Source organism: Myotis davidii, unplaced genomic scaffold, assembly GCF_000327345.1.
Source record: "Myotis davidii unplaced genomic scaffold, ASM32734v1 scaffold162, whole genome shotgun sequence".
Taxonomy (NCBI): domain Eukaryota; kingdom Metazoa; phylum Chordata; class Mammalia; order Chiroptera; family Vespertilionidae; genus Myotis; species Myotis davidii.
Genome location: NW_006300036.1, coordinates 5,807,787 through 5,834,146, shown reverse-complemented (window position 1 = coordinate 5,834,146; position 26,360 = coordinate 5,807,787). Strand labels below are relative to the sequence as shown.

General features: G+C 40.0%; 1 protein-coding gene across 1 annotated transcript in view; it reads right to left on the bottom strand.

Moving 5' to 3' along the window:
* CLCA2 (chloride channel accessory 2) overlaps window positions 1-26,360 on the bottom strand; it is a 38,388-nt gene that overhangs the window by 5,105 nt on the left and 6,923 nt on the right. The window contains exons 3-12 of the mRNA XM_006776267.2: window positions 21,652-21,802; window positions 18,511-18,619; window positions 17,375-17,534; window positions 15,179-15,406; window positions 11,626-11,856; window positions 10,383-10,560; window positions 9,453-9,559; window positions 7,527-7,751; window positions 4,995-5,265; window positions 2,029-2,202 (exon numbers count right to left, since the gene is read on the bottom strand). Coding sequence (XP_006776330.1) covers window positions 2,029-2,202; window positions 4,995-5,265; window positions 7,527-7,751; window positions 9,453-9,559; window positions 10,383-10,560; window positions 11,626-11,856; window positions 15,179-15,406; window positions 17,375-17,534; window positions 18,511-18,619; window positions 21,652-21,802 — 1,834 coding nt within the window. The remainder of the gene's footprint in view (window positions 1-2,028; window positions 2,203-4,994; window positions 5,266-7,526; window positions 7,752-9,452; window positions 9,560-10,382; window positions 10,561-11,625; window positions 11,857-15,178; window positions 15,407-17,374; window positions 17,535-18,510; window positions 18,620-21,651; window positions 21,803-26,360) is intronic.

Sequence of the window (26,360 nt, the reverse complement as noted above, 5' to 3'; positions counted from 1 at the left end):
GAGGAAAAGCAGGCAAAAGTGAAGGAAACTAAAACTGTAAGTTTTACAAGGTTTGTGATTCCTGGAAAACATCTAATCGAAATGTCAGAGATGGATTTTAATCTCCCAAAGAGGTTTTAGCTGGATTTAATAATTTAGAAGTTATGAATTTGGAAGTTAGAGTCTTATAGATATTATTAAAGCTATATGGATTAATGAGGTTATCTAATAACAATTTCAACTATAATGATAAATTGCATTTATTGAGTGCCTGGCTTACCATGTGCCAGGCACTTTTCTAAGTACCTGATGTGTATCAAATATTTAATTTTCCCAGCAATGCTATGAGGAGGGTAAAATTATGACCCCCATTTTTACTAATGATGAAACTGAAGTACACAAAAGCTAAGTAACTTGCCCAAAGTCACACAGCAAAGAATCCAGGAGCATAAGAGGTAATCAAGAGAGGGTCCTATCAGAGAAACAAGGAAATGACAAAGGAGAAATCAATCAGTTGTGTCAGATACTGCTAAAGTCAGGTCAAAAGAGGAATGAACTGTGTCCTTCCTATTTACCAGTAGGGAGGTTATTGGTGACTACGGCCAGAGCTAGTCCAGTGGAGTGATTTGAATAGGATAGTGATTCGAATGGAAGTCATTGCAGTGAACAGAGTAGTAAATGGGAGGTGAGAAAGTATAGACAGCAGGTTTACTTCAAGGAACCTAACAATGGGAACTAGAAAGGTGAGCAGTAGCTGAAGAGGGACCAACAAAAAGTATTTAATACGGGAAGTAATACATCATGCTTGTCTGCTGCTCAGAGGGATGAGGGGCGCACAGGAGGCAAAGCCAGCCCTTGGGAGGAGGAAAGAGGTAGATGCTATTGTGTCTGGAGATTTGGTGGTGTAAACAACAGCTTTCACTTTTCTGTGAAGTGTATGCTCAAAGTCATCATCTAAAAATTAGTTGATAAAGTGAATATTGTGTATGGCAGGCATGCCGAGGGAAACCTAACTTTCCTTTCTAGGCTATTAAGGGCCCATATGAAGGACACAGATAAAAACACAGTTAAATATTACGATTCTAATCTCACTGTAGGCGAGATGATGATATTTTTATCCTGTCAGAGTATGAGTTTTAAAAAGATTCTCAGACCAGTCAGTAACCTGTAAACTCCTTGAGTGGAATCAAGTCTCATTTTACCTGCTATCCCAAGATCCTAGGACTGAGCCTGTCACCTGGTAGGCCTTCAAAAATCTTTGATTCATAAATGAAAGAGGGAATATCTATTTAGAAATGAAGTATTATATTTAGATACAAAATAATTCATTACAGCTGATAAAATACATGAAAAGTATTCGTAAACATTCTGCAGTTTTGAAAATAAAAGCACTTAGAAATGCTTCTGAGATTTATTTTATAAAATAATGTAGTATATTTCTGTTTGTTATACTTTATTCACTGTTTCCTATCAGGAACTATAATAATGGTGTTGAAAAAAATGTGGATCTTCTATTTATTTGGCCCTTTTATCTTGAAGGAAGACGTAGCATCTTCAGGAAGCACTCAGTTATTTGTAATATCCAAACTCTTGTTTTTTCAGGAACTCATTTCCTGTGTGGATTGTTTGGGTTATTTGCTTCCCTCTTCTAACTGCTAACTACTAAGTGCCTCTTTCTCTTGCCTAAGCCTCTGTAGAGGAAATGCAGGAGCTGGAACTGAGAAAACTCAATAAATCTCTTTATCTGTTAGTAATTCTGACAAAACAGTCACAAGAAGGAGCTCAAAATAATGACTAAAATGGAGGCAGGAGAATCTGTGGTAATTACCTATTCCCTTCCTGTAATCTACTGCCATGAATCTTTGAAGAGTAAAGAGATAATCAACAACTTATGCACTGTCTTAAGTATAAAGTTTTGAAATTCCATTTCTCTTTTTCTTTCACTTCTTTTCCTCTCCTCTCTCAAACACACACACACACACACACACACTCATCAGTTATATACATATTACACGATGTTACTCAAATAGCAGTGCTAATGATTCTTACCATTGGTTATGTAACCTGGTACATACATAGCGTGACTCCCTGGAAGAGAGTGGAGGCCTAGGGCGCTTATGCTGGGAGAGTGATTGACATGCACTTTCAAGCTATATCTACCATTTACAGCAAAGGAGAAAAAATACCTCGAGTAAATTCCATCATTTTTTATAACATCAGCACCTGTAGGCATATAAAAAAACTCAATGTCAACATGACATCACAGCTGAATACTAATATTTAATTAAATCATTAAGAAATAAGAGTCATGCCCTAGTGGTTTGGCTCAATGGATAGAGCGTTGGTCTGGGGACTGAACGATTTGGGTCAAGGGCACATGTCCAGGTTGTGGACTCGATCCCCAGTGGAGGTGGGGAGGAGAGGAGGGAGGAGAGGTAGCGGGGTGGGGGGCGTACAACAGGCAGCCCTGATCAATGATTCTCTCTCATCATTGATGTTTCTATCTCTCTTTCTCCCTCTCCCTTCCTCTCTGAAATCAATAAAAATATGTTTAAAAAAAGAAATAAGATTCACTCCTCTTATAACCATGGTCATAACTATTTTTTATATTATCAGGTGATTAAAAATCTAATGGCTCCATAATTTCTCCCTGTGGTTCCTTAACCTATGAAAAATTATTTTCTAAAGGTAAATGAGTTGTACCCGCTTCAGTGCTAAGAAAGCATTTCATTATCACCTTTAAAGCTCTCCTTCCTATTCCTGAATAATACTAGTTTCCCACAGAAACCAAGCATATTTTAAAGCTTGTTTACAGTCATAGATCCTTTTTAGATAAATGTGATCTGTTCCCAGGAAATTAATATGCATGCACACATGCATATGTTCACATAATTTCAAGGAGTTTATGAATATCCTTGAAGCCCTGATTTAAAAAAAAATATTCCTGGTTAAAAAAATACTTGTAGTTGATTTTTAAAAGGGTGAAATCATTTAACTTTTTCATTAGAGGGCACATGGAACCGCTGTTCTGATTGGAAGGGGCTCACTGACTTGGCGTTTGACAGGGTTTGGTTCCACCCAACGCTGCCTTGCTTCAGGAGACATGCTGAAAGCTTGGCCCGTGCTCGACTTTTCTCCTTTTGTATGGAACCTCAGGGAGCAGTTCGGTTCCAAACCAAGTCCAGGACTGGATGGCAGGAAGGCTTAGACTGCAGGGCAGCAGGGAGGTACAGCTCAGCCCAAGTGCAGATCACAGTCCCTGGTCAAGCAGCTTGTCCTCTTCCCATACCTCACACCCAGCCTGCCCGCTGGCTTTGCATCTTCACTAAAGTGAGTGTCCTAGAGTCCCTACGGCAGAGGACGGGCTGCTCCTCAGCACGAGAAAAGGAAGACTATATTTAATTAAAATAAAAAGTGCTGAGCAACTTATGATCATAGTAGGTTTAGGAATTGTTTTGTGTACTGACTAGTGATTTAATGCTGAATAAGGTCTATCGTTGTTGAGAAATGATAATGGAAAATTTCTCTAAGCCGTGGTTTATTTATCGATTTTACTTAGCAGATAAATACCACTTCCAATATAAAAATAAGTATTAGACAATGCATGTGTGCTAAGGAAAAAAATCTAAATTGACACTTTAATGCCTACACAATCTTTTTTCATTGTTTCTGTCATTAGAGTATAAATTTAGACATCAAACAAAATGGTTCCAGGGAATAAATAGTAAAGCCTATTGAGTCTATTCAAGTGATCTTTCCTAAGATAACGTTCTCCTGGAGGCCAGCCTGCAGGCTGGGCAAAGTGGGAACATTCTGCAAAGTGCAGGTTTGGACTCCATACAAAAAATGAAAGGTGTGGCCAAGGGTAAGCAATCAAGGGTATGCAAGGTCATTCGGATCCATTCCAATGGACAAAACAAGAGGACTTCTCTGGTATCCCTCTGAGGTAGACTTGAACTAAAATCCTTTAAATGAATGTTTGTTTCATAAATGGCATACAAGACTGCCATGGCAACATATTAATGGGTTTTCTCTGAAACAATAGAGGGAAGGAAAATGATTTTATCAGTAGATCATACACTTGGGGTTGCTAACATAGACTTTGAGGCCCATTGTCATTCTGAGAATTTAGTTTAGGAAAAAAAAAACAAAAAAGAACAGGAAAGATAAAACGGCCAAGGAGTTTGTGTTTGGAGGTCAGAAAAGTTCATCAGGAAGAGCCCCAGATGCTGCCGTTTGCCAGCTGGATGTCGTGCTGTCTGTGTGTGAGGAGGAAGCTCTGAACTCCCCCGTGCGCAGTGAGTGCTTTAAAGTCGGGTTTTGTTTTGCTTTACTGTAATTTACTGAGATTTCCCCAGCAGTGGCAAAATCGCTATCTGGATTCCACTAGGCTTGCTGGCTTGGCCTTCTTGTGACCAAATCACACGTGCAAAAGGCACTGGCCATGCCCTCTTATTGCCCTGGCTACTTGGCTAAAGAAAGTCCAGGGTAATCTTGTGGGTCACAAGTTCAATTTGCAATTTTCTCTTCACTATTGGGTTCAAGGAGAGAAAAACGGGTTCACTGTCATTGCATCCCCCTTCGTGGGTTTCCGTTTGCTCTTTTAATTGCTCAATCTGGTGAGTTCAGTGAATAGTGAAGCTGGTGAGTCTTGGGGGAATGTGGGCCTGTCACAGGAGCACAGGACCTGCTCCCATGTGGCCTCGCTGAGTGGCCAGCGTCACGGGGCAGGTGGAAGCCAGGACCTAGCGACTCTTCCACCAGTTCGCTCACACACAGACACTCTGCAGAGCTTCATGGATACCCTCTTTTCCAAGTTCACGTTCGCTTTCCTTGTGCGCATGTAACCTGTAGCTACTTGTGTATCAGTGATGCTATGAGAATTTGAGAACCTCACAAGACTTGGTGAGCAAAACGATTGAACTGAAAGGATATTAAAGAGGAGCTCAATCAGGATGCTGCAGCATCACAGCAGCTCTGCAGCACATGAAAACTGACATGACATAGCTTGTTACCTGCTCCATCATCAAGAAGTTTCAGCGTAACGAGCTCTTCAATCTCTGACTCAATAGAAGCAGTTACAGTGGCCTTGAGGATGGGGTAAAAGCCCTTCCTCACATTGGCATAGATCATCACGGGGTGGGGAAAAGAGGTGCTGTCTTTTTCTACAAAGGCCTCCACAGTAGCAGGAGGCTCAGCCAAGTGGGAGGCACGAGAGGTCACTGTCACTTTCAAGGATTGAAGAGAATGGTGGGTATTGTTCAGTGCGTAAGTCCAGGGTCCAGGCTGCAAAACAAAGGGGTTCTGCTTTGTCAGGGGTGAAGAAAAAGGTAAACCCTTCATTTTAAACCATAAATCTAGGCGCCTAGAGTTTTTTGTTCTTATCTTATTGATGTTGCATTTTCTAAAATACCACAAAAGAATGTCAGGAATAGTAATATTGCTTAAAATTCAGTATTTACATGGCTCTCACAGCACAACCCATTTACATTACTCGGCACCTCTTTAAGGAATTATAACCTGAATTTATCTGTGGAGAACACATCTTGAGTCACATTTTAGAAGATGATAACAGGGTTTCAAAGCTTCAAAGTACTTTGCAAATATTAACCTGAGCCCCTTCATCCAAAAGGATAGTCAATATTTTTATTCCTTTTATGTAAGGGAGAAAATTATGGTAAGTTAAGCAGACAATTGTGATTTACGTGGATAACCTTTCCTAAAGGCAATAGTATCCTCCCTTTCCTCCACTTCCCCCAAATCCTCAACATACCCCAAAATCTCAAGCAACAAAGCTCACATACACTATTAGGGATGAAGAAAAGGAATACTTTTTTTAATTGGTCAGGATTCTATAACATCTTTGTTCAGTACTTTATAAAAATATTGCTAAATGTCATCCTATTTTGCTTGTCTAAACTACGGGGGCGGGGGAGCCATACAAAATAATGTCTGAAAAAAAAAAAAAAGCTTAAACTGCAATGTAGCAGAAATTTGTTCTTTTCATTAACTGTACATAAATCCTCCTTTCCCTCTCTTTCCCGCTGCTGCTCCTTAAACCCTGGAAGTAGGAGAAGGAATACAATCGGGCAGGAGGAACAAGAGAGGAAACAACGGGTTGGGGTGTGACTGTGACTCAGTGTGGAAAGGTAAGAAGCCACCACACCTTACCCAGCCTTCTTTGTGAGATTCACGTGCTTTACCATTTTCCAGTGAAGTCACATTTCAGGCATCAAGATCATCTATATCTATCTGCCTACCTATCTCTATTGTAATTATGAAATTAGTAACAGATACATAGCAGGAAACTTCACATCAGAAACTACTCTTTGGGTGTAATAAGTGTGTCCCTATAAGCCTTATAGGGCACCTCATCCAGACTAAGACGTCAGGCAAAGGCAGCGAGAGGTAGGTAAAGTGTTCCTGGCCCTTGTGCACAGGTGTGTACGAACGTGATGAGTTTGAAAAAAAGTTAAGTAGGAACAGAGCACAGGATTTTGGGAGAAGGGTAAGAGATAAATTTGGGCAGAAGCCGGAAGATGAAGGGCTTGGTACATAAAAGTAACCACATGGGTTTTATCCTGAGACCACCAAAGATTTTTGAATAGGAGGCAGGTTTGACCTGGGTAGTGCTTCAATTCAGAAGGATCACCTGATAGAGAGATAAATGCTAGCCTAGAGGCAGGGAAGCTGGGGAGGGAGAGCCACCAGTTATGAGGGGGGACTGCATTCAGTTAGTGCAAGAGTAATTGTGGTCAATTCACCACCCTGCTTAGAACCTTTAGTGGTTTCCCTTTACCTTTAGAATTCAAACTTCTACTCCCTTTACCGTCCTGCGGAGCCCCCTCCTGTCTATCTGTCTGGTCTCATCACTCCCTCCACTTTTCTCCCCCTAAATACCCATCTTACAGGCTACTCAGTAGCTCATCCATATTGAACGACTTGCAGTTCCACAAAGAGCCATATTCCTTTTCTCTGAGCCTTCCTGTGTGCTGTTCACTCTGCTCAGAATGTCATTCACACCTTTGTCCCCTTTATCCCCCATATTTCCATTTTTATATTTTCACTTCAGGGTCTGATCTCCCACCCCCACACCCCGTCTCATCTGCATATCCCTCCTGTATGTCTGAGAACCCTGTTCTTGTTCATGTCATGGCATTTTATTATGAAGCACCTAAAACAAGACTCAACACACAGTAGGTGCTCAAAAATATGTATTGCATGTATTCATAATATAGATTCTAAGTAGAGGGTTTTTCTAAGTGCACAGATAAGTCTGTCTATGTCGATTTTGTAAAGAAGGACGTAAGCAAAAATAAATTATTTTTACTGCATACATACTAATTTCCTTTGTTAAAGTTTTGAACATACCTTAATTTCCCCCCCTTATAATTTTAGCATTCACAAAATGCCCTCATAAATTTAAAGTAAAATTTTGCTAGATCAGAATAGGATTTCCTTTACACAATGCATTTAATTATGTGATTCAACTGAAAGTGTTTTACTCGACTGAATGTTGTCATTAGAAACAAGCTCAGAACACCTACCTGAGCAGTTCCTGGAATCCAGAGGCGAGCAGTCTTCAAAGCTTGACTGATGGTAAAGTTATGTGTGTAGTATTTTCTCCCATTAGGTTCAACCAGTTCAATGTCAGGGGGCCCACTGGTCTGCCATGTGACTAGAAAGGTAGTATCATTGCCCATACTGTCATCCACAGTCACGGTGCTTTTCAATTGATGGTGAGGTTGAACATTCTCACCCATACTTTCAAGCTGTTCAAAAGAATACATATATATGAAGGTTTCTAGTGTATGCGTAATCATTCCGTCCTTTTCTTTTGTGACAAAAATGAATAGTAAAAAATAATCACTTAATTCTGACATGCATTATATTTACATAAATCATTTTTCATGTAAAAATTTATTGCCAAAGCAAAATATAGTATATTATACAAGTATAGTAGATAATAAAATATTTTGTTACAATTAATACAAGTCTCACACAACAGCATTTAATCATTGTGTATTCACAATGGATACAAGTTTATAAATACCTGAGAAATTATACTTATTCAATAAATACATTAGTAACACTAAAATTCGCAAACTTGGAAAGCATATAAACTTTTTTGGTGGATGACAGCAGAGACATTGTGGACTATTTGCTAAAATCAGTTTAACAAGTGTTTGTGAACTGCTGGCCTCTGTACCGTACTCTGTGCTGGGCCCTGGGCTCTTGGAGGGGCTTAGATGTGGTTCTGCTCACAGTCTAGTGGGGCTAATGACAAAAGCAAGTGGGGAGAGGTGGCCAAACTTGGAAACATAAGTTTGATTTGAGCCATATGAATAATATTTTGATTTGAGCCATATGAATAATAACTTTTTAACACATTTGTTTTTATTTCATACTAGAGGCCCGGTGCACAAATTCGTGCACAGGTGGTGTCCAGCAGACCAGCACCCATCAGGGCCAATAGGGCTGAGAGGGCCAGGGGGAAGGGCCCTGGGCAGTTGGCGGGCTGGCCCCATGCCCTGGTCAAACTCCAGTAGAACTCCCAGTAGAGGGGACAATTTGCATATTACCCTTTTATTATATAGGATTATCAAAAAGGAAATCACAGGTAGGAAGATCATTCAGAAAGCTAATTGTAGTCTAATATATATTGTCATTTATAATTCACCTTTCTTCACTTCTCTTTAAAAAAATTTTTTTAATTGTTGACAGTATTATAGATAACCCCCAACACCCTCTCCCTTTTACACTTCTAATCATGGGATGATGGTTATTGCCTCTACTGTGTACATATAATTATGTTAAAAATTTTCTAGGAATAATTTACTGACTTCATTGTTCCTGTGAAGCCATTAACTTGGCAGCTTCACTTACCATCTGTGAGGAAACAGCAGATGAAATTTTGTTCAGTTATGTTCAAAATATCTTTAAACTACTTAGAAGAAAAATTTGGGCCCTTTTAAAAATTAGCTTGATTAGAGGATGCTTTTGTGAACAAAATAAACTGTGGTTGTTAAAAAGATATTTAGGAATTTTTAGAATTTAATGGAATAGTTGATACTTTTTATATGTGAGAGGAACTTCAAAGAAGTTTTTGGATAAGCTAAAGTAAAATGGATTCTGATTTATGGAAAGTTATTATGGAACTGAAACTAAATACATGATTTTTAATTTTTCTTCTGGGCCTTACCTCCACTGCATTCCCATCCTCACCCCCATTTTGAGCCATGAGGAAAGAGCAAGTTCTGCTTATAGAACTTGAAAAGCAATTGCAGAAAATGACTCCTAAGGCTGAGAAGTATGGACATCAGGTAGAAATGAAGCCTGGCTCTGGTGATGCCAGGAAGCTCATTACATATTCAAATAAGGTGAAGGAGGCAATGAACCCAATTCATCTATTTTCCTTGTCCCCCACCTCCTCCCCCCACCAGCTGTAAGTATAACATTGAGGAGATTCTGACCTGAATACATTGTTGAAAAATGTCTCCAGTTCCCAAGGAAATTCTACTGAAAGCATCAATCATGCTATTGGAGGTTGATTTATCTGGAACAAAGAACTTTAAACCTCCTGAAATACATGATTTGGATGTTAACTCTTAAAATGTATAACAGAATACAAAAATAAAATTTAGGCCATTTCCAACAACTTTTCTTTGCATAAGGGGGTTGGTTCGGGAGAGCTAGGAGCGGTGCTTGATTTGCTTTGCATGGCGCCCTCACAATCACATAGTGAGCCGCAGAAAGCGGTGGTTTTGTCTCTTCTGTCCACAGATGTAATATGAGGGTCTAGAACTCTATTCCGTCCATGGTAAAAACTCAATAAATACATGTTTATTAGTCTTATAATGAATATAATTCCTGGATAATCTAGGTTAATTGTGACCTATACTGCTATATATTTATATTTACATTTTGAAAACATTTTCAAAAGTAATTCAGTAAAACTTAACTTTCAGTTTTCAAGTCAGCATACCCATTTTTATTGAATATAAGAATGTAAGATAAGATTATTCTGTGCCTCATTTAGAAAAAGACATGTGGCTTACAATATAATATGTGTCTTTATCATAGAAGTCAGTGCATTTCATCTTAAACATATTTTTAGTTCCATGATCATACATGCTCAGGCTAGTTTAACAAAGAAATTATAAAAAATATTTTCACTGGATGAGTACAATTGTCACCTTCCAAGTAAAATGGAAAAAAATATTCAGCAAAATTTAGGCAACTTTTAGCAACGATTCGTGTGTATTTTTCCTTAAGAAAGCTGTTTGTATTTTTTTCAATTCAGCCATGTATTCTGTTGGCATAATCTGGTTTTACTGTTGTGCTTTGAATATTCAAATTGAAAGGAAGTGCTTTAAGACATAAGTTTTTAGGAATTTATTTACCTGTAAGATGTGCAAGTTCCTCCAGGTTTTTGTCCGCAGATGCACCCAGGGCAATGGTGTGAATGGTTGAACCACTGCTGAGCACAGTGAGTAAGCAGTTGCTGATATGCTCATCATGTCCACTGGTCACTAATATCAGCACAGAGCCGTAGGCTTTTCCATTCAGTTTTTCAGCCACCTGAACATGGAGTATCGGTCATTCGGAAGGAAATGTAATTCAGATTGTCTTGTTGAGGAGAAAAATTCATCCTGAAATTCCCCACCACTGGGCATATGCCTCCCTGAGGGCCTCTGTAGCTCCTGCACTCCATGTCCATCCCCATTTACTCCTCACCACCCCATCACAGCACTTGTCATCCTACACACCCTTGCCCGTGTGCTTGTGCACAGGGTCTCCTTCTGTTCCAGTCACCATGATGTGCCACTAGTTCAGAATAGAGTGCCCCATGGAGGATATGAGGGAACTTGACCGTGTGAGATCTGGCCTTTGAGAGCCAGTGAGTGACCAATAGGGCCCTAGAACAGTGGTTCTCAACTATGGCTCACGTTAGAATCAGATGGGGAGTTTTAACATTTTTAATGGCCAGGCCACACCCCTGATCAATTGAATCAGACTCTCTGGAGATGAGACCTGGGCATCAGGATTTAATTCCCAAGTGATTTCAATGGGAAGCCAAGGTTGAGTAACATTTGCCTATAGACCGCAACAATAGCAATTGATGTGTCTTGCTTGATACCAGATGTTTGATTGATGGCTGCATCCCAGACGCTGAATCCAAACTTATGCTAATTTTGATGAACTGTAACATTCCTGAAACATATCTCTGGTCTTGAGTTGTATATGCCTGAAGTCTGGTATGACTGCAGGCAGGAGCCAGATAGGCTGATTTTGACTAGAAAACCCAAGGGTAAGATTGGCCACAGCTAGGATAGTCCCAGAATTGACAGGAACAGTTTCAGCAAGTGTCCAGATGATGCTGAAGTCTCCTCATCTGTGCCATTCTTTTCATTGATTCACTCCTTCCTTCAACAAGCAGTTATTAAGCAACTATTACATGTCAGGTACTTTGTTAGGCACAGGGAATACAATGGTGAACAAGACATGGTTCCTGACCTTAATGATGAGCCATCATTGCTCTCCTAGAGTGAGGCTGTGTGACCACATTGTAACAGATTGCCCCAAATCAGATAAAAAAACGAAGGAAAGGAATGTGATAGTGATCCCAGACTTGGGGTACTGTACCTCAAATCCCCTCTTAAGCCCTGAGCAGATGCTGGTTTCTGCGTCAGCTGACACAGTGGCAGGCAGATGTGAAACCAGCAGCTTTCGGTCATCATCACTGTTAATTTGGTGTAGCTGGGCTCTGATCTCTCCTTTGCTGTTGAAACCGACAATGCCCACAAAGGTATGACTTTCAACAATCTGCATCAAGTACAATTCTGCCGCTTGTTGCAGGCGAAGGAGTCTGTCAGCCTATGTCCCCAAAAGAAAGAAAGGTAACAACATTTGGTTGGTAAACAAAAGTATGATTAAGTTGCCTAATAAGCAAAGACCTCTGCTAATTTTTTAGAGTTTTGATTTGCAAGTTTTTTGAGTTGTAAAGAGTGACACCATGATAGAATATCGTTAGATTAACTCCAGGCTCAAAAATGGATGCTTTTCTGGGAGAAGGGAGTAGTTTGGGATTCTGTCCCTGACAAACTGTTCATAGATACCACTCTCTCAGAATACATATCCTCACCATTTCTCTCCAACTCAGAATTCTTTTAAAACTCAGCTGTTTCTTTTAAAATTCAATCTGGGTAAGATAAAATATTGCAAAGAAGTGGAGAGTGGCACTCAGAAGTATCTATCCTGGCACTAACTTCTATTATAGTGTTTATCTTAGGCTGGGCACATCATCTGTAAAGTGGGAATCTATACTAATAAAAGGGTAGTATGCTAATTAGACCAGACATCTTCTGGACATCCTTCCAGACAAAGCCATGGTGGCAGGGGCCAAGTCAGAGGTGGTTAGGGGCGATCAGGCTGGCAGGGGTGGGCAGTTAGGGGTGATCAGGCCATCAGGGAGCACAGTTAGGGATGATCAGGCCAGCAGTGGGGGGGTGGAGGGGAGGGCAGTTAGGGGCAATCAGGCAGGCAGGCAGAGGCAGTTAGGAGCCAGCGGTCCTGGATTGCGAGAGAGATGTCTGACTGCTGGTTTAGGCCTGATCCCGCAGGGGCCCCGGATTAGGGATCCCAGATTGGAGAGGATGCAGCCTGGGCTGAGGGACACCCCCCCCCCGCCCCCAGTGCACGAATTTCATGCACCAGGCCTCTAATATTTAAATAACCGGATTGGAGAGGGGGCAGGCTGGCCTGAGGGACCCCCCAGCCATGCACTAATTTCATGCACTGGGCCTCTAGTAATAATATATTTCTTACTTACTAAACTAGAATTGCTGTGAGGATCAACTGAGATATATGTACGACTGTACTGTTACTTCTTGAACTACTAACCAAGTATAAAGTAATATTAGTGACCAGTCTGGGGCAGGTGATGATGCTGATTAATTCATTAGGGTCACTTGTTTTGATGGCCATGAACTGGAAGCTGAGCTTCAGTGACCACCTGTTCAGTGATAACCATGGTCTCCATCTAGAACCCCGGCATCTCTCTCAACATCTGTATCTGCACGTTGCACTGCTTAGAAAACATCACTAATTTAATGTCCCACAGGTATCTCAAACTCTACACACTTTGACTTCATTGCCTTCTTTCCAAACTATTATTTCTCTTACAATACTGAGAGGTAAGTTGGTAGAGTGGATAAAACAAGGACTTGCCTTCAACTTTTGCTAACTATGTGACCAGAGAGAAATTACTTATATTTTTTTTTTAGCTTCAGGTTTCTATCTGAAAAATGGATACATAGTAACCATTTAGTAAACTTGCTCTTGCTCACATGACAGTCTTCATCTCATTATTTTCAATTATGCCCTCTACTCCTAACAAGTTAAACTAGCAAGCTGGAGCTCTCGCTCTCTTTTATTGTCCCTGTTACCAGCCAGCCCCCACATCCCTGACCATGTCCTATCAACTCGATGTCTTCAGTTTCTCTTAAATTCATTCCATATCTCCATCTTACCTGCCAATTCCTTGGAGCCAGCCAACGTCAGTTATAGCCATACCAGTTGATACACCTTCCCTGAACAAATCCTTCTAATTTTGCCTCTCAGTCATTGCACATACTCTTCCCTTCCTTGGAATGTCCTTCTCCCTCACCTCCCTCACTTCACCCAACCTAGCAGGTACTTTCACATCCTTCAAGGTTCAACGCTAAGTTCCCTTGCTCAGTGAAGTCTTCCTCAGTCCCTTTCCTCTACAGAACTAGATGATGCTTTGCAACTCTGTGGAGCTTCATCACACTCAATTGTATTTATTCACACACGTGTCATGTCTTCCTCACTATGTTGTATTTCAAAGCAGAGACACTATTCTGTCATTTCTGTATCCCCCAAGCCAGCATGGCTTAAGCCCCTGATAAGTAAATTAATATCAAGGACAGTGTTATCAGAAAAAGGAAGGAAAATTGGCTTTTCCATGATTTTGTTACTTTAGGCTTATTTCTCATCTGCTTCTTTCAGCTCTTCTTTCAAGTACAACTATCTTTCCCTTCCACTAAATCCATGCTTACTCCACACAGGCAGATAGCTGATATAAATTACCCCAAGACCATATATGAGAAGACTGTGCCCTTGTCAAACTACAGGTAGGCAAGATTGCAAAATTACCTAGAAACTGAATGTATTAGTGGTTTTCCTAATATTTCATAGACCAGCCAGGAAAGGCAAATTTTCTAGGACTACTGATTCAGATAAAAAAGAGGACAAACTCTACCTTAGGAGAAATATTATTATAAAATAATAGCTACCAGTTATGAAACAAAAACTTAATATTATCTCATTTATTTCACCTCAACAACCCCTATCTATGAAGTAGATAGTGGTATGCTGTAAATGTTTAAAAACTGGCTTTCGTGTGTGTGTGTGTGTGTGTGTGTGTGTGTGTGAGAGAGAGAGAGAGAGAGAGAGAGAGAGAGAAAGAGAGAGAGAAGAGAGAGAGAAAGTAGAAAACCCTGATTGTTGCAGTTGACAATTTCTGTAGAGTAAATACTCCCACCGAGGCTGATGTCAAGCTGTCCATGTGATGTCACTGAATGCACAGTCGGAAGAGAAGTGTAGCAGACCCATACAGGTATATAATAGAGCAGAAATGACCTCAAGAGCATAGATCAGAGGTCAGTGGACATTTTCTGCAAAAGGGTAGGTAGTAGATGTTTCAGGCTTGGTGGGTTTCTGGAGGGCTGCTAGATTGTCAGACAACTGAGATACGGTTTTCTGTCCACAGTGACATGGAAAATGTACTCATAATGGATATGCACATTCGCTGCCAATTCACAGTCTCTTGCCTCCACCAAGGATCTTGCCTGGTGAGTGGAAGGTGGACAGACCAGAGCCTTTCGTTACATGTAAGAGTTTTGGAAAAGGGCCTTGGTGGGAAAATGTTGCAATTATTAATAAAAATAAAGGCTAGGAGTTATCTGTATATTTCATTTATCTGCATTATCTCAATTTCTGGGATACATTCTGAATTTGTTCCTCCTGCCCCCAGGAAAAGATGATGTCTATGACTATTGCAAACTTTTGGCTTCTCCCTCCTCTGCCCTTAGACTTTGAAAATAAAAAAAGAATTAAAAACTGATAGGAAAAACATGATGAATGTTTTACAGTCATTGTGGTTCAAAAATGTTACCTCTGCCATCTTGCTGGACACATCCAGCACTAAACAGACCACTTTGTCCCCCGCCTGGACCAGGGAGAAGGTGGGAGGAGGCGGAAGCTCAGTCCCGTTCATGGGAGAGCTGTGATGAAAGTCAGTGGAGTCTGAGATTACATCCCACGTACTTCTGAGGCTGCACATTTGGTTCTGTCGGTTTGGAGCTTCTTGGTTGTGGGTACTCGCATTGCAGAATTCAACCACCTGGAAGAAGAGCAAAGACTGTGAGAGATTAAAGCTCTTCTGTCATGCTGGCCATGCGGCTCGTGCTCAAGCAACTAAAGGTAAAAGGGAAGGTGAGCGAAACATGGGGAATAAGTGCCACAGCAATGTCCTTCTTTACTTCAAAACTGACATCAAATATACACCTAACCTTTAGCACCCTTTGCTTGAAACACTGGCACCCTTGTACCGAGATCAAGCTCTGTTATAGTCTATTTGCACTTGGATAACAGAGAGCAGACCACATATATATATCTTAATCTAAAAAAACAAAACAATCTTCCACCTTCCTTAGCATGATATTGTGTTAAAGAAAACACCCCTGGAGATGATATCTTGGTCAGCTTATTTCTTGAAATCATGTTTAATGACTACTGCTCCTTTATGGATCAGTCAACATATATTGACCTAGTTCAAATATTGATCTCTGTAAAAACAGGATAAGGAGAAAACCAACTTAAATCTACTTCCTGATCTTTCTCCTTATTTGGAAATATAGGGAGAATTCATTTAATAATACTAGGCCTGTGTCAACAACCCTGTAAAGGTGTGGTTTGCATTTTAAAGTAATGTGTTACCATCTATTCCCAATGGCTATATTCCTACAAAGAATGGCTGCTTCCTGTTAATGGAACCAGGGGCACTTACAGCCAGAAGAATCTCTTAGTCCAAGTTCTAATTTCATAAAAGAGGAAATGGAAGCTCCAAAGGTTTAATAATTGCGTAAGAACACAAGTTTCTTAGTAGAATGGGGAGTCAGGAGTAGAACCTACTTTCTTTGTTGTTATTTGTTTTTAACTTTCTGTTTCATGACTGTGGTTAGGTGATTGTAAAGCTTATCTGACTGGGTATTAATGCATCGATCTTTCAAAGGATCACAAGGACGGTGTCTAGTCACCCACAGTATCTGTGGGTGAAATACATGTAATTAGATTGGCTTCATACACTAAAGCTATAAATTAAAAACGTAATGGATCACAAAAAAATACTAAGAAATATCACTTCAAATTTAGGGAATGACTCTGTCTTGACTAAAACCAGACTGAAGAAAAAAGTTATCTAAAAAAACTGTGTCAATCCAAGGGGTATTGGTCAGCTGTGGGAACAGACAACTTCACAGAGACGCATGCCCACGGTGCTTTAAACTCTGTGGAGCAGAGATGACTCACAGACGTGACCTTCAGGTTTTTGTGAAGATGGATAGATACATCTGGTCAGGAAGGCTGATGCCACTGAACCCCTGTATCACCTAAGTCCCTCCTTTCTGATTCCAAGCTCTCACAGCAGGCTTCTGGTGAGGACTGGACTATTCCATGCTGCTTCCTTCAGAGAGAAAACGGACTGGACTAAGGAGGCAAGTATTGGATGCCCATGGCAGAGTACTCTTTTAAAATGATTTTTAGAATGGCGTTCTGGATTTATATACTAGTCTCTTGCCAGTTGGTGTGTAATGATGACAAGGTTGAGTTTCCCAACCTGCAAAGACAGGGGTTAGTTGACTTCCCTTGGTAGACCTGAATTTTCTTTTTAAGTTCTAGACTATACAAAACAATGGGAAGAGAATTAGTGCAATTAAAATAAGAGTAGATTGCTACCTCAAAAGAGAGCAGTGATCCTATGTTATATCCCTCATTAACCCAGTTCACTTTCCTGTGAAAAGATACAGGAACACCACCATGTGAGCAATTTATTTTGGGGTTTACAGGGCTCTCATTATTAAAACACCTCCTCTGGAAAGCAAATAATCACTTTTCTTAAGGAATCTATTTTTGGTGATCATCTTTGGGGCCTCCGTTACTTTATAATCTGTAAAATAAAAAGTAGATGAACTCTAAGGTGCCCCAAACTCTAAAAAATAGCGAATCTTATATTTTTTGTTTAAATGTTTAAAACATATCAGTCTGCCGTGGGAAGAGATGAGATCTTGTGTCATTCTAAGGCCATACTTACAGAAGATAGACTTTGCATGAACATTATTGACGCTGCTGCAGTCTGCGTGCTATTGTATAAAAACATGCAACCTCCTTGGAAAAGCTCACTGGTAATACAGTTCTCTTGGGGGCAAGGGCCTTTTTCACACACAAATATGCCCGTGATGTCAGATGAGCACCTAAAATTAGAAAGAAAAATTAGGTCTATTTTAGAAATACTTGTGTTTCTTCTTCACTAGCTCATATAATAATGAGTTGCCAAGACTGTAGCTTGCTAAAAACACATAAAATATTTTTAAAACTGCTTTATTAAAGTTCAATTTAGAAATGGCCTCCACTTCATTTTAAAGAATTTGATCTTGATGAGAGGTTTTGTATTGCCAAGGGCTTTACCAACTAAACAAGGTCAAAGCAAGAGTTACCAGGAAATAAATGTGAACTTTTGGAGGTCCACGGAAGAGCATGAGAGACAGTATCCCAAGTCAGGGCTCCTTTGAGCTCATTGCCATTGGACATGAGAGGAAGAAGAGAATGGACACGTAATGATATTTGAAAGGATTCCTTCCTAAATAGGTAATCTCAAATCGTTGAAGGGAGTGAAAAATAATACAATCTTTAGGAGAGGAATCAGTCAACACCTACCAAAATTACAGCTCGGCGTACCCTTTGAGTCAGTAATTCTTGGAAGTTATTTAATAGATATACAGATCGGCCTGCATACATGAGAAATGGCACATATATGGCATTATCACCTGTAGTGATATTGGTATAAAAGATTGGGAACAACCCACTCATACAACAGGAGAGTGACTGAAAAATTGTGTTACATCCTTATAATAAAACACTATGTAATTATTAAAAAAAGAATGAGGAAAAATACACATTTTTAAAAAATCTTCTAGAGAAATCATGCAAAAATAAGAAACTAATAAAAATGGTTATCTAGAGGGAATGAGAGAGCACAGAGTAAAGACAATGGTGGGTGTGAGATATCTAAGAATATCACTTTTGGATATTTGAGTCATGTAAGCATTTAAAAAAAGTAATAACATTACAAAACTAAAAATTGTCAATTAAGTTTTAGCTGCCATTATAAACTTAACTGTAGAGTAAAAAATAAATAAACTGAATTTTTAGCATGAGAAAATTACTAACCTTGTTACTTCAATTTGATTTTGCCCATTTATGTAGAAAGGTTTTTCATTATTATATTCATCAAACACACCCCAACGGAGATGGGCCCACTCGTGGACAAACACTCTGCCTGTGGATGAGAGAGCTTTTGTTTTGAGTTCCTAAAATCTCAGCAATGGACTTGCTAATCAGTGAAGATGTAACAGTACTTGCCTATCTATACTCATTCCAAAGGGTTGAAGTACAATTCTCTCTCCCACTTTCATCTTTCTCACCCCATTCTCATCACCTCTCCTTTATGCCCCCCCCCTCATAAAAGAGGCAGAGTCCCACATGTCTAGTCCCATAAATGCAAACCGGTGATTTACTTGTACATCTATTTGAAACTAGTGAGCAGTCCTACATCTTCTCATTTCCTCACTGAAGCTGCCTAACAGGCTTCTATTGAGATTCATATAGGCCTATAACGTCAGGATTTGGGGGAAAGAAAAGAAGCATATTTAAGTGCAATGAACTGAACAATTACGTGCCAACAAAATTCAGATGTTGAAATCCTAATCCCCAATGTGATGGTATTAAGAGCTAGGGGCCTTTTGGGGGTCATTAGATCATGAGGGTGGAACCCCATAATTGATTAGTGACCTTAAAGAAGAGATTCCAGCCCTGGCTGATGTTACTTGGTGGTTAGAGTGTCGGCCTGCACACAGAAGGTTTTCGGGTTTGATTCCCAGTCACGGGCACGTATCTGGGTTGCAGATTCCATCCCCTGCATAAGTTGGGGCGTGTGTGGGAGGCAACCAATTGATATGACTCTCTCACATCAATGTTTCTCTCTCTCTCTCTTTCTCTCTCTTTTCCTCCCTTCCACTCTGTCTAAAATAAAATCAATGCAAGAAATATCCTTGGGTGAGGATTAAGAACAACAACAACAACAACAAGAGAGAAGAGAGAATCCAGAGTGTTCCTTTCCTTTTATGCCAGGTGAGTTCACAATGAGAAGATGGCTGTTTATGTACCAGAAAGGGTATATTCAGTGTCACCTGCTGGTGCCTTGATCTTGGACTTCTAGGCTCCAGAACTGTGAGAAATTTCTGCTCTTTATAAGCCTCTAGTCTGTGATAGTCTGTTATAACAGCCCAGACAAACTAAGATACCAAATAAGTAAATAAACCTTTCTTATTCTTCAGAATGATGAAGAATAATTCTACTATTTAGAACGATGATTAAAATATTGCAGTCAGGGAGAAAGAAGGAACAAAGAAATCATAGAACTTCCTCTCTAGCATAGATGTTTCCTTTTTTTTTTTTTTTTATACCTGATTCTTCACATTTATATTTATTTGCAACCCTTAGCTCATGGAAACCCTCATCTTCAGCATACAATCCTTTATAACTTTTTCTCTACCTCTCTAAATATTGCATTTCCTTCAACATTCAGATCAAAACTGACTTCTCCCTCCATGATGCTTTTCAGTTTAACTCTCCTTTCAAAGTGCACTTTTTAAAAAAATTGTTAAAGTTATGAAAACCCAGGAAGTGTTTGCTCAGTTGACTCAAGCTGTGGCATATTGTGCAATTTTTTGACCTTGGGACAAAGGAAGGAAGGGAATGGTGTAAGTTGAAAGTGTTAAGGAAAAGTTTGTGCCTACTCATGGAATTTAGACGTGCTGATGAAGTTATATATTTATGCAGTGATTATCAGCAACACATAGTTACCAGAAAAAAAACTCTTACAAAGTTTTAAGTGTCTTATAAAATGTGTTTTATACAGCATGTTGCCCCAACTCCTGCTAGCTATATAGAGGATAACAGAATCTATTTAGATTTAAATGGGGGTAATCATAGTAACATCATTGGAAGGCAATACTATCCTCCTATATAATAAAGAGCTAATATGCTAATTAGACCGAACAGCCGAACGACCTTCCGGATGTCCTTCTGGACGACTTTCTGGATTAAGTCAGGGCTGCGAGGGCCAAGCCCCTTGCACAAATTTCATGCATCAGGCCTCTAGTATGTTAAAATAAAAAACAAAAAATTAAGACTGGGATGGTTGGACTTTGACCTGCTGCTCTTTTCTCACCATAGTTTCTCCCTCAGATCTCACCCACTAAATGTGTTTCCAAACCTGACTACTTTCCCAAACTCCAGCCACACACATTCAACTACAGGCTGTTTTGTTTTGTTTTTTCACCAGTATAGTTCACTGCTCCTCATAATCAACTTGCCTCAATCCATACTTGTGGATTTCCCCCTTTAAGTTGGTTTCTTCCATTTCTGCCAAAAACTTGGTGTGTTCCTAATGCTGCTCACATATATCCCCTTTAACCTTCATACTTTAGCACTTCAGACCTCTAGATCTCCTTTTCCCTTCTGGAATATCTCTCATCACGTAGAGTTGTTAGGATTCAACAAGATAACATTTGAAAAGCAAACAGCACAGCACCTAGAACATGGAAAATTCTCATTGTTGTTATTACTACCTTTCCTGTCCTTCTCATCTCACTGCCTCCACATTCCAGTCTCATGGCCTTGTACCTGACCTTCTCTTAGTTGTTCTCCTTTTATCCAGTTTTCCCCCATTGATATGAGGAAGCCAGATTATCCTCACAGTCCAGTTCATCATCTCAAAGCACTGCTGGCACCCCTGCGTTTATAAGCTTTCAGTGGTGAATTACTAATTTGGGCATTTGAAGCTCTCCATCACTAACCTCCATGTGTATTTCAGCATTTTCACCTACTACTTCACTGCCCACAGTCACTCTGCCCCATTCATAGGATCTACTGCTCACATGTCTAAATATGCCCTGGATTCTTCTGCTAGAACAAATTTATCCATACTATTTCCACTGTTCTCTCCCCCTTTTCCTTTTATCAAAATGATATTCAACCTTGAAGATCCTCTGCTCAATGAGGCCATTTCTGACCATCCTTAGCTCAAAGTGTTTTCTCCTTTCACTAAATTCTTACAGTACTAACTGTCTGGACCATTAACCTGGTGCTTAATTCTTTCTGGCCCACTTTGTTCCTCATTTTTTCATGGGTGTGTGGCCTATCTCCCAACCATATGGTAAGTCTTTGGCAAATTTCAGGTTCTCTGAGTCCTTTTCAGCACTAAGCCCAGAATGTTGTAAAAAGTAATGGCAAATGTCTATTTCTTACCTCGTGATCCATAGCCAGCTGTTAAGTCATCATTCAGTAGAAAGTCAGGTGTGAAATAGATGTGTTTTCCCTCTTTTCCACACCCTCTATATTGTAGGGTATATGGATCACCTCCATGTGCCCCAGATGAGGCAGTCACTATAACATTTGCCTAAATTAAAAGAAATACCTTGTAACACTCTATAGCTCAAGTGTGATGTTGGTGACATAAACATATACACATTAAAATACTTTGAACAGTACACTTAAGATCTGTACATTTTCCTGTATGAATTATATTCAAATTTAAAAACATTGTTGTCCATTTCTTTTGCTGTGCGGAATCTCTTCAGTTTTTTACATTTCCATTCATTTATTTTTAACTTTACCTCCCTTGCCTTTGGGGTCAAGTCCATCAAATGTTCTACTACAATGAGATACCACCTTACACCAGTTAGAGTGGCCATTATCAACAAGACAAGCAACAACAAGTGTTGGAGAGGTTGTGGGAAAAAGGGAACCCTTATTCACTGCTGGTGAGAATGTAGACTGGTACAACCGCTATGGAAAACAGTTTGGCAATTCCTCAAAAAATTAAAAATTATCATACGACCCAACAATCCCACTCCTGGTATATACCAAAAAAACTGAAAATAATTTATATGCAAAAATATTTGTATCCTAATGTTCATTACAGCATTATTCACGGTGGCCAAAGAGTTGGAAACAGCCAAAGTACCCTACAATGGAGGACTGGATAAAGAAGATGTGGTATATATACACAATGGAGTACTACACGACCATAAGAAAGAATGAAATAGCATCATTTACAACAACATGGATGGACCTTGAAAATATTATGCGAAGTGAAATGAGTCAAATAGAGAAAGCTAAGAGCTATATGATTTAACTCATATGTGGAATATAATACTGAAACTTATGAACACAAACAGCAGTGTGGTGGTTGCCAGAGGGAGGAAGGTGGGGAAAGAAAGGGGTTCTAATATGTGATGACAAGAGATTTGACTTTGGGTGGTGAACGCATGGTCTTATATACAAATTTTGTCAATTAGTAATCCACACATGAATCCTATGTGTTCATGTTGAGTAATGTCACCCCTATAAAATTTTTAAAAAACACACAAACCATCTACATTTTAACAGGTTAGCAAATTCCCACAGAGTTTCATTTCTTCCATTTGCCCTCCCAGTTTCCCAGATTAAAATTTTCTGAAATTGCACTGAGCTGTGCCACCTTCAGATGGGGGTCCAAGATGGCAGCACAAGAAGATGCTGAACTCGCCTCCTCCCTTGGACATGGACACAGAGAATCTACAGCTACATATGGGTCCAAAAAATCTGCAAACTAAACTGCTCTTCCATGAAGAAAGATAAAAGGACCACATTGAGATGGGTAGGGAAGCGGAGACAAGCATCTCTAATGTAGCAACACACGATAGGGAGGATACACCAGTCTGGAAAGAAGTTTGCAAAGCACCACCAGTGGTTCTCAACCTTCCTAATGCCGCGACCCTTTAATACACATCCTCATGTTGTGGTGACCCCCAACCATGAAATTATTTTTTGTTGCTACTTCATAACTGTAATTTTGCTACTGTTATGAATCATAATGTAAATATCTGATATGCAGGATGTATTTTCATTGTTTGCGACCCACAGGTTGAGAACCGCTGAAGGAGATTCATTCACTAATCTTAAAGCACCTGTGGATGGAGCAGAGAATAGTTGAAACTTTCTCTGCCGATGGAGGCACTGGCAGATTCTGTTTTTGCATTCTCCACCTGCCCTGCTAGCACAAGTGAGTGAAATTGGGTGTTGCACCCTCCCCCCCATACACACACACACTGCATTGCTAGGACAGGCAGGATGAGTAGTTTCCACACTTTCCTACCACCTTGCTGAAATGGGAGAGTGGAGTTGCAAGATTCAACCACTCCCTGGCTGGGGAAGATGAGCAGAAAGTCACCAGCAAAGCCAGTTGCAACACTCTCCCACTCCCTGGCTGGGGCCTGCGAGCACCAACATCACAACATCCCCCTGCTCCCTCCCTAAAAGCAGCACGTGTGCATGTGCACACACAGACAAGACATTTTCTCGAGGCATCACTGAAGCTCAGGCATGACAGTTAAGGATTCTTGCTGCCTTACTGAAGACAGTCAGCATCACCTGGGAAACTCATCCAGATCTCCTGATCTGGAGACTAGCAGGGCTAATGATTGTGGATATATTCAAGTACTTTAAAAGCTGCTGCCTGAGAGTCTGGCTTCCAAATAGACTTGAAACTAGGTGCTAAATAAGATTTCTTCTTGAGACACTGACAGGTCTTGCCACTCCCTCAACAATGGGGACCTAATAAGAACAAATCAGACTGTTTAAACATCACAAAGGTTTAAGAGACAACCAAGAGCTAGGGCAAAGTTGAATAACAAGGTTCATCACCTATACAAGGCCACTCATTCAAGACTAAGAGAAGTAGCTGTCTTGCCTAATACACAGAAACAGAGTTAAACAAAGTGATGAAACAAAGAAATATATTCCAAATAAAAGAACAAGACAAAAACTCAGAAAAATCTTAATTATATAAAGAAGTAATCTACCTGATAAAGAATTCAAATGAATGGTCATAAAGTTGTTTAGCAAACTTGGGAAAAGAATGGATGATCATAGTGAGAACTTCAACAAAGAAAGAGAATATAAAAGAAAGTATCAAACAGAAGATATAACACTGAAGCATACAATAACTGAACTGAAGAATATACTAGAGAGGTTCAAAAACAGATTGGATAAAGCAGAACAGATCAGTGAGCTATAAGACAAAGAATTGGAACTCACACAAGCAGAGCAACACAAAGAGAAGTTAATTTTTAAAAAGTGAATATGGCTGAAAAGACCCATAGGACAACATTGAAAGGAATAACATTTGCATTTGCAGATCCAAGAAGGCAAAGAGAGAGAGAGAAATGGGGCAAAAAGTATTAGAAGAAATAATGGCTGAAAACTTCCTAACCTGGGGAAGTGAACAGACATCCAGGTCCAGAAAGCCCAGAGAGTTCCAAATAAGGTAAACCCAAAGACATACACAGCAAGGCACATTATAATTAAAATGGCAAAAGATAAAGACAATTTTGAAAGCAGTGAGAGAAAACAACTTCATACAAGGGAAACCCCATAAGGCTATCGGAAGATATTTCAGCAGAAATTTTATGGGCCAGAAGGGAGCAGCAAGACATATTCAAAGTGCAGAAAAAAAATTAATTTTCAACGAAGAATACTCTATCAGCAAGGTTATCATTCAGAATTCAAGGAGAAATAGAGGGTCTTCCAGGAAAGCAAAATCCAAAGAAGTTTGTCACCACTAATTTATCTTTACAAGAAATGTTAAGGGATTTCTTTAAGCTGAAAAGAAATGGCACTAATTAATAACAAGAAAATACATGAAAGTAAAAATCCTATTGGTAAAGGTAAATATTTACTTAAAGCAATGGAGTCATCACTTATAAAGGTATTATGAAGTTAAAAGAAAAAGGTAGTAAAATTAACTAAAATCACAGTAATTAGTTAAGGTATGCATAAAATAAAAAGATATAAAATGTGACATCAAAAATATAAAACATGGTAAGGGGAGTAGAAGTGCAGAGTTTTAGAATGTGCTGAAATGTGACTATCAATTTAAAGCAGGCTGTTTTATGGATATAGGCTGCTCTATGTGAGCTTTATAGTAACCACAAAACAAAAACCCATAGGAGATACACAAAAGATAATGAGAAAGGAACGTAAGCATAATACCAAATAAAATAATCAAACCACAGGGAAAAGAGCAAGAGAAGAGAAAAAGAACACATAGAAACTACAAAACAGCTAATAAAAATTTAACAAAATGTCAATAATTACATATCCTATCTAATAAAAGCATAATATGCAAATTAATCATCACTTCATCACAAAGATGGTGGTGCCCATAGCCACAAGATGACAGTGCCTAGTCCCCTCAGCCTCGCCAGAGTCCCCCAGTCCTGGGGGTGGCCACTGAGAGGGGGCAGCATGAGTGGCCTGGCGGAATGCTTGCTTCATTGCTGTGGCAACGAGGCAAGCATTCTGCCCCTGCCGCAGAGGGCCTTTGGGCAGGAGGTGCGAAGTGGCTGGGGTGGGATGCTTGCGTCATCGCTGCAGCAACGAGGCAAACATCCAGTCCAGGCTGCAGAGGACCTCTCAGCAGTGCGTGCATGCACACGGAGCAGCTGGGGTGGCCGCGGAGAGCCTCTGGGCCACAGAGAGCCTCTGGGCCACAGAGAGCCTCGGGGCAGTGGGCATGCAGCGGCCAGGCCCCACAGAGAGCAGAGAACCACGGCTTGTGGGTCTAAGCCATCAGGGCTCCCTGATTGGAGAGGGCCCCCCTGAGGGCTCCCAGATTGGAGAGGGTGCAGGTCGGGCTGAGGGACCCACCCCCTGTGCATGATTTTCATGCACCAGGCCTCTAGTCTATCAAATATTACTTAAATGTAAATGGACTAAATTATCCCATCAAAAGACATAGAATGGATAAATGGGTAAATAAACAAAATGTGTCTATTTGCTCCCTACAAGAGACTTACTTCAGATGTAAGGAGACACACAGACTGAAAGTGAAAGGATGGGAAAAAATGTTTCACATAAATAGAAATTTAAAAATCAAATCATATAAGACAAAAAGACTTTTTAAAAAGACAAAG